At 42.3% G+C, this 16,001-nt stretch overlaps 1 protein-coding gene across 1 annotated transcript in view; it reads right to left on the reverse strand.

The window, feature by feature from the left end:
• Positions 1–10,436: 10,436 nt before the first annotated feature.
• cpped1 (calcineurin-like phosphoesterase domain containing 1) overlaps positions 10,437–16,001 on the reverse strand; it is a 33,110-nt gene continuing 27,545 nt past the window's right edge. Inside the window, exon 5 of the mRNA XM_005721954.2 lies at positions 10,437–13,312. Coding sequence (XP_005722011.1) covers positions 13,086–13,312 — 227 coding nt within the window. The 3' untranslated portion in view covers positions 10,437–13,085. The remainder of the gene's footprint in view (positions 13,313–16,001) is intronic.

Below are 16,001 nucleotides of genomic sequence, written 5' to 3' on the forward strand. Positions count from 1 at the left end.
CACAGAAAACACTGTGGGTTTTACCTCTGAAACTGATGCACAGGCGTCAGTATAGCAACAATTTGAAAAGCTTTCTTCTAGTTCTGGGAGTTTATGTGTCCATTAATGTGTGAAAATGCTGCTTAGCTCCAATGGCTCTTCAACAGGTGGCCGGTCTTTGCGACTGAGCTAACTTTAACATATAGCTTTGGTTTTGTGATCACAGGAATCGCAGGAGGCCGGGGCCAGATTTGCACATCAGATGGGCACAAATTCTGCACGACTGTGGTATTTAGGTGCAGCGGTAGTTTCAATGATCCAGCATACCCCTCGTCTGGGATGCCTTCCAAGCTTTAATGAATTCTGGTTTTCATTTGAAATATTTGCCCTCGTTACGCTGCAATTAAAGTGGATGTTTCTCAGTTTCGTGCAGCTGTTTCGATTCATTGTCTCGGACTCACAAACATCGCTCTCGGTGCAACTCTGACACGTACGGAGATCTGCAGCCAGGCGGGCGCAGGTGCTCCTTATTGTCCTGATGAAACACTGCTGTCTCCGTGCGCCTCGCAGCCACTACGTTCACATCCTGTGTGCTGGTAAATAACAGCACTCGGACATTTTTAGTCAGCAGGTGGCTAGTTGAAACAATCTTCCTTCTTCACTTTGAAAGAGAGTGGGAGTCCAGTTGGTGGTGGTGCGAAGAACAGTATTGTGGGTAAATGTCACAGAGAGCCTTCTGTTCCATATCTGACTAAGTGAACGAAGGAGAAAAAAAACACTTTGTGTTGGCTATGACAAAACAGGCAGATAGAAAGAGCTGCTGCTGAGTAGGACAACAAGCTGACTTAACAAACACATACCTGCAACTGCTGATTGTTTAGTGGGAAACATCTTTTTAGGGAAAATAGACTCCTGCCTCTTGCCTTAAGCATCATTCCATACTGTACAGTCTGTCCCCTCTGTGCTGTGAGCACATGCAGAAGGCACACTGAGGACTCATCCAACCAGTGACTGTTGCAGACATATGGCTCACTTCCTGTTTTTGTGTCTAGTGCTGCACTCATGTCATGTGGGATGGAGGGCAGACATGGAAAGTTTCTCATGTTCACAACTTGCAAGCGCTATTATGTTAGAATTATGCACAGAAGTTGGCAGTGTCCTGATCCCAGGTCAGCTGGCACTTTGTTATCGCTCCGTAGTTACACTGCTCCACGACTATGCTCATCTCTATGCTTTTTCCTGTCAAAGGTTGACTTTAAAACAGCAACAGCGGCTTATAATAACTTGAAGTATGGACTTGAAACAGCGAGGTGATTTGACCTTTTAAAAATGACCAGCAAGAGGAAAAAAACAGGTTTATCAGCGCTGCTAAAATGTTCACTACTGCAACTGCGGTGCCTGTAATACAATTAAAAGACTGAAATGAAAATTTGTACGTTGTGTTGACTTGTCTTAATATAAGAAATGTTAAGAATTCATCTAGAGAATGGGTGCTTTATGAAAAATAGCCTTGGTCCACTCCATCATTATGTTTATGGTCGTGCCCTTTCTGTCTTTCATTCTACTTGTCTTCTCTCGCTCATGATATCTAACGCCAGCTTCTCAAACACTCATCACTTATTTATTTCTTCTTTTTAGCCCTCAGCCTTTATAACTGTGTATAGTTGGGAAGGGGGTTGGGAAGCGTATCTGTAACCGGAAGGTCGCCGGTTCGATCCCTGGGCTTTCTGTCCTGGTCGTTGTGTCCTTGGGCAAGACACTTTACCCTACTGCCTACTGGTGTTGGCCAGAGGGGCCGATGGCGTGATATGGCAGCCTCGCTTCTGTCAGTCTGCCCCAGGGCAGCTGTGGCTACAACCGTAGCTTGCCTCCACCAGTGTGTGAATGCGAGAGTGAATGAATAGTGGCATTGTAAAGCGCTTTGGGTGCCTTGAAAAGCGCTATATAAATCCAATCCATTATTATTCTGAGTCTCAGAGCAAGGTCAGATTAGAGATATGGTCAGTGCATCAGATTAGGCTACTAACCGAACGTCCAAAAATATTGCATTTTGTGGGACTGATTGACCACACGTTGCTCCCTTTCATGACTCTTGAGATATGGATGGAGATTCAAAGGAAAGGAATCAAAAGAGTATTCCTCTTTAGCTTTGCCACATTTACAGCTGTACAAAGCTGAGCGGCAGTCGACTGTTAGCGGAGCCTCTCTTTTCACATTGGTCAGCTTCACAGAAGTGACAGATCTGTCACATGACCCCAAAAGACTCGAACTTGCTAGTCTTTCTGTTGGGAAGTGTCCCAGATTCAGCATCGGTTTTCATCCCATTATGACACACCGGTCAAAATAAACGAAACGTAGTCTTTTCCGACCTAAACTAAAATCCCACATTGTCTGTGTCAGTCTATAAGTTGGATGATACTACATATTCTGAACCCAGCATTAGTTTAACTCTGTTGCTCATGTTCAAGATCAGTAGTGACCCAGCCTGATCCTCTGTCAGCCCAGCTTCATCTGACCCCAGCCCGTCTGCTCCACACTCGGCATGCCCCTGTGTGCTCTCATCCCCGACTTGCCAATCTGCTCCCTCAGCCAGTCTGTTCTTCATCCAGCTAACCCCTGCCAGTAACCATCTCCCTGTTGCCCCCTGTTCCATCTCTGACTTTCAGCCACGACATCACTCAGCAATTAGCTGACACAAAACACGATCAGATCTTGTCTGATCTGATTTTAACGGTGTACCCATGCACAAATCCATGCATTAATCTTAGTCTAAAGAAGTACTTTTGGTTTCTGTAGAAGTGCAAAGCTTGCCTGGAAACCAGACCTCTGCACTTTGAAACCCAGAATTTTACAAAATTACAAAATCAGTGCATGAAGCACAGACGCAGCAGAAGTCAGGGGAGCACTTGAGGTGCATGTTGCACACATGAAGACCATGAGTGGGTGCAAAAAAACATGACAGTACAGACGCAGTGTAGCTGCCAGCTGAATGCTAATTTTGGCCCATCCTCTCTACTGTTATTAGACTGAAAACTTCCCTTTTAGATAGCACTTACAGCTAGGGCTGGATCCGGTGACCCCGAATTCTCACTTAGGCATAGGCTGCTGGGGGCTTCCCATCGTGCACTGAGTATTTCCTGTTCACTCTCAGTGTGTTTGTACACCACTCTGAATTTACTCATTAGTCATGGAGGATTCCTGCCCCTCCCTGAGCCTGGTTCTGCTGAAGGTTTCTACTTGTTAAAAGGGAGTTTTTCTTTTCAGCTGTCGCCAAGTGATGGCATACAGAGGTCTTCTCTGTATTATTGTAGGACTTTTACTTTGAGATGACTCTTGCTGTGATTTGGGACTATATAAATAAAACTACATTTAATTGAACTGAATGTCCCCCCCACTGCACCCCACTGATACTCTTTCATTAGAAACTTCATACTGATACTTCATACTTATACTGATACTATACTTATGTACTTATATACTGAGCCACATCTCTAAGTCCAACTTACGGCTAGACGATGAGGCAGAGAGTTTTGTTTTTTTTAAATTACCGTAACTTTTGACTTAACTACCCCACAATTATGCTTTGGACAGGTAAACCAAAAACAAGCCGGTGACGAGGCAACAACTCCATACCTAGAACCACACCGTCGGCACGGCTGCGAAGTTTGACAGTTGAATTAGAGCACACTCTAGTTTAATACCGGTTTTGTCAGCTGTCTGGCAACAGCACAGCACCTTTGAGACTTTGGAAAAATCTCGACGTCTCGCTCCCTGACTTACCAGCAGGGCACATGTCATAAAGGTTTAAAAATAATTCTTTTTAGTATACTCTATGGACTGCTTCAAGTGAGTCATTTGGGTTCAAAAACGTTCCTCTGGAACTTGAATGAGAAAACGGCAGCTTTTAGTTCAGGAAGGAAGACAATTATCATTTAAATTTTCTCATCACACCCGGTCTCCACCTCTCAAATATTACCCACAGAACTCACTAAGTTACGTGCACGTACACCACTGTCGACCATGATTAGCCAAGCTGGCACACTTCTTTACTGTCTTTGCTATCGTTGCTGCTTCACTGCTCCACCATCGGGGTCTCTCGCAGACTTTCATTGCCGTGACTGCGGGGTAGACATGTAATAAGGCCAAATGTGACATATCTTTTAAGGTGTATCAAAGCATTTTCATGTTGAATTTGAGGAGCTGCGGCCATTCTGTACTACTGTGTCTCATCTGATATCAGAGAAATAAGAAAACAAGGAATATGAGTAACATTATTTATGGCATTAATGCAACAGTTGGGATACATCTGTGACCGGTCAAACTGAGTGGGTGAAACCAAACAGTCGCATTAAATAAAGCGAATCGTGCTCATTTTTGACCCCAGTGATTTGTAGAACGATCAAAACACACCTCGGCTTGGTGAGCGAGCGAGGAGCGCTGATCCCGGCCAGCTCTCCCAGTCTGTCTCACTGGCTGCAGGCCCAGAGGGCAGGACACAGGAATGGATGGGCCTGTCGCCGCTTCTCTGCTGCCCAGATGGCTCGCGCTGTCAGCGGGCCCACCGCCATAATGGGTGGCACCCTGACGTCAGGCCATGATTCGATACGCCAAGTTTCATTTGCTCCTGCCCCTTCCCCCCAACACCTGTGGACAGCGTGGAGAAATGAAGTGGTGGCGATACTGGAGCCCGGCCAAGTGTGTGCATCTCTGTTCTCGTACTCGTCTCCTTTTCCGAGCCAAGTCTCATACTTGCAGCAGGAGGATGCAAGTAGGCTGATAATTTACATTAAATACACAAGGTTTAATGATATTGCACCATCTTCTGAGCACGTTATTGTCATTCAGTTGTAGATGTTCACATCTACATTCATGGGCTGCTGTGGACACAATTTGCACAGCAACAGTGAAACAAATTATTCTATGTAGCCTGAAATCTTACATCAACTCTACATTTCCCATCAGCTCACTGGTAAGTTTGATTCACAGAAAGGAGAATGAATGTTGGGATTAAACCTGTTTCTACAATAAAAATAAAACATAATTTTTTCCCAGATTTATGAGGTTCTCGCTGGACGTAGAGAAAAAGCCTTTTTATGCATGTTTGTATATGTATTAGAGCCCTGCCTTCAGTTCAGGAGATGAGGCTCAATTAATTTTAAGTTTATGGAAGACATGAGTTTGTTAAAAATGTAATTACACCCTAATCAATGTATATTTATTCTCAAACCCAAAACGTTAGTAGCTGTCTCTATAAAGCTGCTGAGTTATGTGGTTAAACTGGAGCTTCTGGGTAATACGTAGCTGTTTCTAATGAAAAGGTTCCTTCCTGGGAGCAGAGCAGACGTGACCAGATGTTTAATTCAAACAAACCGCTTTCTTTTAAGCTAATAATCATATCACACAATTATCAGGACGTATGCCACAACCAGACAAATCCTTTTAGAGAGCAATTCTCAGTCTGGGTCTAATTTTTGATAAAAGTCTCAGTGCTCTCATTGTTTACAGCACAAATCTCCCATTTACTGCAAGTCCCTTCAGACTTGCGCATGAAGTAATTTTAGAGAGCCAAACAACGTGGATTTAAGTCCTCGAGTATTATAATTCAGAAGATTTGTGTTGTGAAATTAGTTTTTTTCATTACAACAATAGGAATGAGAGCCCTATCTATGGGAGCATGTAATTTAACTGCCTCGGCTGTCACCGCTTTGAGCGTAAGAACTGTGATGAAGGGTGCCGAGCTGAATGTCGTTTCTTTGCTTTGCCGACTGGTTGCTTCACCTAATGCTCTGTCTGCTTTGTAATTTTCCTCGCGCATCCAACAGCACGGAGGACGGCCAAATTATTCTTGCCACCATGTAATGATCACTTCTTGGATTCCATTAGGACCCAAAATATAAAATAACCTCTTTAGTGTGTCCCTGGTGATTTATTGTTCTCACTTTTGAAATGTCAGCCCCACCCCTCCATTTCACGCTGTCACCCTGCCTGTAAGATTCTCCCGGGTGTTGGAAAGCAAGTGACCCATGACCCGCGTCCTCTACGCCCACTTCTGATATGCTTTCGCGTGAGAAAAACAGTGTTGTGGAAAAGGCTTCAATGCGCGTGTAGTCTGTTTTATAGGTACGTGTGTGTTTCTTTTCTACACCTGTAAGCGTTCCAAGACACTGTGACAGCACTTTACATCAAGAAACAGGAACTAGCTTTCATCTGTCACTCTGTCACAGTAAAACAAACGTGTAGGAACTGAGCAGGAAGCACATTTGTACACAAAGCTGCCATCCTATGGGAACTTTGTGTGTCTGTGTAAAAGCCTTTATATTATTTCAAAGAAATGACACTGAGCAACAAAAAAGCAATAAAAGTATTGGACTAAAAGCTTTGTGTGGGGAATATTTGGAATATTTGACTAGAATTCTACTTACGTTTGAGGTGTCTGTACTTTCATGTGAAAATACCACATTTTAGCACAATCCCTGCTGACGTGGTATGTCTATGATCCCCCGGATTTGAGATTAAACTACAAAATGATGGATTACAATCATCATTATTCACCTTTCCCTTTGAGCCAGGCATGATTCTGCTTTGTGGAAAGGTTAAAAATGGGTATTTATGTGAAAAGGGTACTCTTAAATACTGGATCAGTGTACATCACAAAAACATGGATTACATTTTGCCATGAGGGGTATTTTAAAGTAACATGGCATAGGGGTTTATAACATCCCTTAATCTTGTTTATACATTATATGGCCAAAAGTTTTTACTTGACTTTACATCGAATTTAGGGGTTTATTTAGAGCATTCACTATTAAATATTCCACAGTTCACTGTTAGTGGTTTGATAACAAAGTGGAAGCAATTGGGAACGACAGCAACTCAGCCATGAAGTTGTAGGTCATGTAAAATTACAGAGCGGAAACAGCAGATGCTGAGGCGCGCCGTGCGCAGAGATCACCGACTTTCTGCAAAGTCAATCGCTACAGACCTCCAAACTTCATGTGACCGTCAGATTAGCACAAGAACAGTGTGTATCGCTGAGCAGCTGGATCTGAGCCGTAGAATGCATTGGTGTGAAGCACGCTGACATGTTCTCTGGAGTGGCTTCTTTGTCTGGCAAACCAATGGACGAGTCTGGGTTTGGCGATTGCTAGGAGAACAATACTTCTCAGACTGCATAGGGCCATGTGTAAAGTTTGGTGGAGGAGGATTATGGTGTGGGGTTGTTTTCAGGAGTTGGGCTCAGCCACTTAGCTACAGTGAAAGGAACTCTTAATGCTTCAGCATAGCAAGACATTTTGGACAATTTCATACTCCACACTTGGTGGGAACACTTTGGGGATGGCCCTTTCCCACCTTCCCAACATGACCAGTTCACAAACAAGGCCCATAAAGACGTAGATGAGCAAGTTCGGTGTGGAAGGACTTGACTGGCCTGCGCAGAGTCCTGACTTCAACCCGACAGAACACTGGATGTAAAAAATGTTGTCGCTCAAGCTCATATGCGTGGTTTTCCACCTTGTCACACAATCATGACATCTGTTTTTCAGCAGTAACAGATTCTAATATTTACTCAGAAAGAATTTGAACAGTCGATATGTCTGATACATTTTCATGTGAATCGAGGCGTTGCTCGATCATGTCGCCCTGGGTCTCTATTTTCTTCCATGTCATAAATAACCAGTCCTCGAGGCGGGTTCAATCTCACATCAATCAGACCGCCCAAAATGGACATTCATTTGCTCCGACCTGAACGGCACAATTGTGCTCATGCAGAGACCCTGCAGAGCCGTGGCTCTCAACCTGCGGGGAAGGCACACCTGGTGGCGCATAGAGCCGCCGCAGGGGGTTGCATGGACGACCAGCAGAGAAGCAAACTTTAATGAAAAGGAGTACGAGGAAAATAAACAAGACTTCGCTGATGTTATTGTGCTGACCTTTCCCTCGCTAAAGTTTAACTTTCCATCCCTTTGTTCCGCTTTCTTTTTTATTGATTGATTAAAAATGTGCAACTGTTTGCAGGTCATATTGGATGAAGTTTTGCTGGAGAGGAAGAAGAATAGTCATCAATATATTCTGAGGTGGTTCATGTATTCAGTCTCAGTTAGGCCTGCACAGTCTGAGGAATATCTTGAATGCTGGATTGAATTGGTCAGTGCTGTAATCAAAGTTTGTTCATAGCTGTACAACTCCAAGGTTTTTGTGGATTAAAAGGTAAGAAAAGTGTTTCTTAGAATGTGTTTCAGGCAGTGATGGCGATAAAAATACGATACCAATCTCACCAATCTCAGTCGCTATAAAGAAGCTGGTGTTTTCTAAAGGTGATGGACATCCTGTGTCTTCACTGATTATTGGAGAAGTTCTTATCAAAAGTGTTCTTTTGATTATGATATAAATTTTCTGCTTTATGACTTCCTCTGGAGGTTCACAGAATATCCTCAATTTGCTCTGAAGAGTTGCCAAGTAACATCCTCTGTCCCTCAAAGATGTGCATGCTGAGAACGTCACCAGGCGGCGTCCAGCTGAGATGTTCTCAGAAAATCAAAACACTAGCTGAGACGTTCCCTTTTGGATTAGTGCGCAGATAGCACCTGCTTCCTGCTGTCCAACTCCATCATGGGGCAAATTTAACCAACATTGCTTCTAGACTGAACCTAGATCTGCTTTAGTGAACCATTGCTTAAACGTTACAGTTTTATAGGAGTATACATTCAGCGCCCACTTTATTAGGGACACATTGTTAGTCCAAGTTGGACCCCTTCTTGCCCTCTGAACTGCCTTTATTCTTTGTTTCATCCATGCAACAAGGTGCTGTAAACATTCTTCAGAGGTTTTGGTCCATGATGACACAATAGCGTTGCACAGTTGATGCAGATTTGTCAGCTGCACATCCAGATGTGAATATTATGTTCCACTGTATTCCAAAGGTGGATTGAGGTCTGATAACTGTGGAGGCCATCAGAGTCCAGTGATTGGAGCTTTGTCACATGGTACATTATCCTGCTCGTAGCAGCCGGGACAAAATGAGGAAGCTGCAGTCATAAAGGGATGGATATTGTCAATAATAGTACTTGGGTAGGCTGTGGGTTTTAATCCATGCTCACTTGGTACAAAGGAGCTCAAAGTGTGTAAAGAAAATATCCCCCACACCCTTTCACCACTAGCACCAGCCTGAATGTTGATGTAAGGCAGGTTGGAGCCATGCTTTTATATTGTTTACACAAAACTCTGACCCTACCATCCAAATGTTGCACAAGAAATCCAGACTCATCAGACCAGTTAATGTTTTCCAGTCTGCTGTTGTTCGATATTTGTAAACTTGCGCAAAACGCATATTACAAAGTCAATCTAATAAGAGGGAGCCCTCAGCGCCAACTACATATATTCTTAATTTTGCATAAGATACTGGGATATTTATAATTGGAGCTATTTTGTTCTTTTTGTAACTTTGTAATATTTTGTATCATTTAATTTAGTTACTTACTGTTCTGTCTTGTAGCAACTGTGAGGACATAATTTCCTAAGGGGTTAATAAAGTATTCTGATTCTGAGCTAAGAGTGACATCCGATGTGGTCTTCTGCTGTTGCAGCCCATATGTTCCGCATTCAGAGATGCTCTTGTGCATACTTTGTTTGTAATGAGTGCTTATTTGCATTCCTATCAGGTTGAAACAGTATGGCTGCTCACTACATTTTCTCTTTTTCGGACCATTCTCTAGAAACCCTAGAGATGGTTGTGTCCATTCCAATCCCAGTAGATCAACATCTGGTACCATCTGGGTCAACTACCATGCCACATTCAAAACTACTTAATTATCTTTCTTCCTCTTTCTGAATAAATGGAATTTAAGTTTGCAGGTCATCTTGACCACGTTGACGTGGCTAAATGCACTGAGTTGTCGCCATGTGATTGGCTGATATTAGGACTTGAACACGTGTAACAAAGTAGCCATCGACTGTGCACCTTTAAAACGTTTTCTACGTGTACCATTTCTACTTCCTAAAAAGAAAAATACGCCTTGTTTACGAAAAGAAACTGGCCTATCTTGGTTATAAAAGTCTAAAATATAAGAGGAGGAGTTCAGAGATGGCTCAACGTTGTTTCCTGGGAGCGGATTTCAGAAGTGTCCAAAGTTCTTGTATAATACAAATTAACACTATATCTCACTACCGTTTAGACACATGCATGAGAAATTGTTTGTGTGAGCTGAGCTTGTAAAGTGGTAACGGCTACAAATGAATGAACACACAAAAAAAATAAATCACAGAGTTAGTCACTGTTAGAGAAAAATCAACATTTATTATAAAAATACAATTGGCTGTCACAGTAATATTGTTCAGTATGGTCATTCGTTAGAATTCAACACAGGAACAAGTCAAAGTTGTGTAATGCCATCCCCCAACACACACATATATATATATATACACACACGCACACATTTATGGAAGAAACATGCACAAAAACAAAATTTAGACACACATCCTCAAAACAGATAAAAGAACAAAGTGGCTGAGCTCGTCTACCGGGGAGGATATAAAAATAGATAAGGACATAAGGTTCCTTCTCAGACAGGAAATGAAGGAGATGGACTCAGTCGTCTTTCACACATCACACTCATTATCCATTCCTCTCAGATGCCGCCTCCTCCCTCTATCGCACGCCGACTTTTTGGAAAAGAGACCGAATCCGTCAGTGTGAAATGAGGTCAGTGATCACATCGCCGATGGAAAATCACCTACAGTACCCACCAGACCAGGGACGAACACGAACACACACACACACACACACACACACACACACACACACACACACACACACACGAGGAGTAAGTAGACTTTCTCTCCGACACTTGCAGTCTCTCTCCGAGACACACACAGATGTGTTGCTAAATGGTTGCCATGACAACTGTTAGGTTCCCAGTCGGTCAGGGAGAGTGTGAGAGTCTGTGTGTGGAAAGTGTAATTGAGTAGAGTGATTTAGGGCTCACAAAGAAAGTCATTTAGTTTCAGAAACGTCCATTTTAAAAGACAATTCCAGGACCGTTGGCTCCCAAATAAGCCTGCAGGGAGTCGAGCGTTAACGCTGTGACTAAACGGTCAGGAAATACTGTCCTCCTCCTCCCGCGGACACACCGCAGCACCGTCACATCATCGGTCTGACACCTCCTTAAGTTTGGCTTTCATCGGACAATTGCACTTCATTTCTTTATTTACGTCTCCGGGTCTGGTTTGCTGCGCAGACGCTGACGTGTGCGGATTAAAGCGAACTAGGTGTGCTTGAAGTGTGAGCTGCCGCATCCTAAATTTCGACTCAAGCTCCAGCCTAATGATGAAATATTTTCATCTGAGCCGCATCACAGCGTGAGAAAATCACAGTCAGTTTGATCTATGCTTCAATAAAATCGTAACTGGGAGCCACGGGTGGATATTGCAGCACTCGCACTACAGAGTCATTCATGGGTAATATGAAGCAATCTTAAATTTTTCGAGAGATTCTGATTAAATCACGAGTTATTATAGAAACTATTTATGGTCCCAATTCCTTTGCCATCCAATTTATTTACATTGTGTAATCACCTATTCATTTAGATTCCCTTGTTAGTGGCAGGTCCACCATTCCACCACGCTAGGCTTTAAATTGCCTTCATGAGCACATGAAGTAGCGCAGCGTGTAATCTGTACAGACGTATGAATATGAATGTGAATATGCAGAGTGGAGCTTTAATGTCCACTCCCGTCTGAGCAGGTTTCGGTTGCAAGTTAGCATGTCTGTGGCGAGCTTATGCTGGAATTAAAAATGAAAATCAAGCTTCAATCTAAATTCTGCATTTGTAAACAACGACTACAGCATGAAACATGAAGTCCTGGCCAGGAGATCTTCTTTGTTTGGCAGTTTTTCCATGTTATCACACAGATATCAACCTCGCTGTTTACTTTCTCTCCAAACCTGAGCCAGAGCTGCAGCTCAACTGTATAAATGTTCAAACATGGGCAAGTCTGTTTTTTTTTTTATTCTAAGGTGGTCACATGGTGGTGTATTTGTTTACTGTGCCAATGAAAAACCAGTAAGCTTAAAACTAGTCTTAGTTAAAAGTGAGATTGTCAGTTTTGTTGTAGTTGACAATGATAAAGAACAATCTGTGAGGTCAGCTTATATTAAAAGACTCTTGATAACTGTTAAAAAGAGGGGGGGTGGGGGGGCTACAAACAAAGAGATGACAGATGTACAACATTAAACAGAAAACACATACACACATCATAAGGTGATGTTAAAGATTGCATAGGATGTCCAAAAAAGGCTTCAGACTGCAGGAAGAGCAAAGAAGACAATTTAGGAACATTAAAAGGAAAATTCCAACTTTTCACAATTTTGAACTGATTACATTAAAGAAACAAGAGCTGAGGTGGACCTTTCCCCCCCTCGGTCTCATCCTTTTTACATACTCTTGTTGTGTCCTACATCTCCCATCATGCCTCTGGAATGTTCCAAAGGGAAACTGAGCAAACAAAGCCCAAGCCCGCTTCACTGTTTTAAGTTGGAATCTTCTTTTAAAGATGGAAAACTCTGGATGTGCTCAAAGTCACACACATAACACATGCACTGGACCGCACAGACAGACTGAGCTAGTGCCTGAGGATGTGATGCTACTTCAGATACAGGAGGACTGCACTTGTCAATAGAAGAACCCACGAGTCTTAAAACACATTCAAAGATCTCTGTGTAGCGCTTTTAGGAGAGTGGGAAGCACAGATAACATCTAACCCTCCAAGAGATGCTTGCAAGAAAACATTCAGTCGAGACAACATAAACTGGAAGATTCTGTACACGTGACTACCTGTGACTGACATTTTTGCTGGCTTTGAATTCACTGCTTTTCTTCTCATAACTATTTAAATTATGTTGTTTTCACTTTGATGAAATTAACAGAGTTTTTGATGATTCAGTCGTTGGAGAACCCAAATCTGGGTCTGGTAGACCATAAGAATAAATCTCCTGTCTGATTAGAACAAGTGATCTCATAATACTGTAACACGTTGCAACAATGTGCTGAATGTAAAATATACTAGTCGGTTAACAAAACACCCAGCTTCATCGTTGTTTGAGTGTTCGCTCAGGCCTGCAGGAGTTTCTTGAGGTCCTCGTCTAAGCCTCGAGCCCTCAGCTGCTCCAGGCTGTAGTAGCGATGGATGACGCTGTCTGCAGTCACTACCACCACCCTGACTCCGTGGGTGTCCTCTCCCAGCTGGCAGCCGATGGCCGAGCTTACGACCATGTCCAGGCCACCGTGGCAGCCCCCGGCGTTACGGTGATAATGACCGGAGAAAACCGCCTTCACCCCTGCAGCGAGGAGGGACAGAGAGGTAGTGGTGAATGGTACGGGATGCTGAATTTACAATAAATTGGAGGCAGAACAATATTAGATTTTTCAGGCTGATACTGAATTATGAATTTCTATTTAGATTTTTTAAAAACATTTTTCTATGATATGGTGAAAAACAATTACAAATATTTCACAGCTTTTAGAGTTTTATTGGCAAATAAATCACATTTATCCAAAGAGTCACTATTTACAGCCTCGATCCTTCTTCTTCATAACTTTTACAATTCTCTGTGGGATGCAGAACGTTAGCTTCTGGGTCAAATTCTAGATGAACCAATCCTGCCTTATCAGTGCTTGAAGTAGATCAGTTTGTGGGCTTCTGCCTGCCCACCTGCTTTCTGGGGATTGACTACAGATTTGATTAAGATCTGGAAAGTTTTCTGGCCATGGATGCAAAATGGAGCCACTTGGTTATCTCCTTTGCGTTGTGACAAGGTGCTCCATCATGCTGGAAAATGCACAGATTGTCACCAAATCACTGCTGGATGGCTGGTAGAAGATTGTCTTTGAGGGCATATTTAGCATGGTCAATCCTTAACAAGCACAAGCACCCAAATGTGTCATGAGCGTTGATCACTGAAAAGGCAGGAATAGGGTGGCATCATTTAGGTCTATGATATATATATATATATTTTAAAGTCACTGTTTAATAGCTTCCCAGCATTGTATTTTATATACCACTTAGCAACATCTCTTGACTGATTGCTTGCTACTTTTTTTAGCTTCCTCTCTGGCCTGTGTGCTGCAGATGCCTTCAGTTGCTGCTTGTTTCTGGGTCTTTCTACATTCAGTTTTGTTTTTAATAACTGAAAAAGATGCTCTATTGCGTTGAAATCATGCGAATGACTTGGCCTTCATAAACTCTTTGGGTTGCTTTTGCAGTATGCGTTCATAGTGCAGTGCTAGCTGGTTTTTTTCAGGACTGTGGAGGCTCTCATGTGTTTTCTGGAAACATTTGATCTAGTCTTCTTGTTCTTGAGTGTAACCAGTGGTTTGCACCTAGATATAAACCCTTTGTATTTGCATTTCTGACAGTGTCTCTTGGCTAGTTATTGTGAATAGATTTTTCTTAACCAACGACAAAATTCTGCAATCATCCACTGTAGTTGCATGATCAAACAAACAAACAAAAAAGCAAGGGAATAAAAGCAGAATAATCTAAAAGGTGAGATGAATCGGGTAAAGAATCAGTGATGGACAGCAGGAAAAAAGGGGCAAAAAAGGAAAAATATGATATGATGTAAAGACTCAAAACTGGAAATTTACAAAGGGAGGAAGGAAATGAGAGAAAGGAACAGACGGAAAAGCAAACTGTGGAAGCTTCCACTTGTCACATAGTAAACTTTCATTAGGGTGGTTACGATTTTCAATTTGATTTCAATTACAAACAGCATCATTATATAGAATGGTGAGGGTTTGGCTTGGCCCTGCGGCAGTCATGCTGTGTCACTTCAGTTGAAATGAATGCACACTTAAAATGGCATGCCAAACAAGCCTCAGTTTGAATGAGGGGTGCAAGATAAGTTGTTTTTCTGTGTGAAGGTTGTATTTGTCTACAAATTTGTTTCTCGTTTGTGGGGAGAAACAATTGGACTTTTAAGCAAGCTCCTCTCATTTCTGGCCAATTTTCACTTGAGCGAGGGGTAAACAAGGTCAGAATGTGAATTTGAGGGGGAGAATTTTAGATAAGAAAAGATAAGGTGATGCTTGTCACTGGATTAATGCTTTAATATTAGGATATAATAAGGTCCAATACAGTAGGTACCCGAATTTTTAGACATTTCCAAAAATATTTAAGCTACAGTTCTATAACGAATAAAGACTCAGAATGAATACTGGCTTAACGTGAGCTTAAAGTAATTATTTTTGGTCAGGGGACCAGCGGTAATTGGATTATTGATTCAAAAACTCTTAAAAGGTTGTAAGTGGATCCCAAATGTAGTATTTACATTTGAAATCTGCTCTCAGTACAAGTGAAAAAGTCTATCCTTAGGCTTAAAAAAACAACAGAAATCCACCAGAGAAAACAGAGAAGATTAGGAGTGGTCACATTAACAATACAGTACATTCTAAGAAAACAAAATGCTGGATGGCCGTGGACAAACACAGTGGCGTATGATCACAAATGATCACAACATGGAGCTCAGAAAGGACATATTAGATGCTGCCCATGCCAACCAGTCGCCAACCAGTCACCAATCAGTCTCTAGATGTATGTGACACCAGCCTAAGATCAAGGATCAAGGAAAGTATGAAGACTCCATGGAGTGGCTTACAATGGCAACCATAAATCGTCATCTGTAAAACACTGAGAAGCAAGTGTGACGACTTTGGTATTTGTGGTTTCCAAAGGGAATCTGTCAAAAGTTTATAATCGATGATGTGGTACAAACTATAAAAACTGTTTCCAAGGACACAAGCAGCTTTAGAGTTATACAGTCTGCTCAGATTAAGCAAACGCAGCTAAGGTGATTAGAGATGCTCCATAGTAACAGTGCACAGTGATCTAAAGCGAAAGCAACACAGGAGTTGCAGGAAACATTCTGTCAGGGTCAAATCAATCACTTCATCACATTTTGCTAAGTGACACAAAACTAGTTGCCTGTGAAGAAGCCTCAAAGTACTCAAAACTAATTTGTGGTTAAG

The sequence above is a fragment of the Pundamilia nyererei genome, unplaced genomic scaffold (genome assembly GCF_000239375.1).
Source record: "Pundamilia nyererei isolate P.nyererei 1_Seehausen unplaced genomic scaffold, PunNye1.0 scaffold00005, whole genome shotgun sequence".
In the NCBI taxonomy this organism is placed as follows: domain Eukaryota; kingdom Metazoa; phylum Chordata; class Actinopteri; order Cichliformes; family Cichlidae; genus Pundamilia; species Pundamilia nyererei.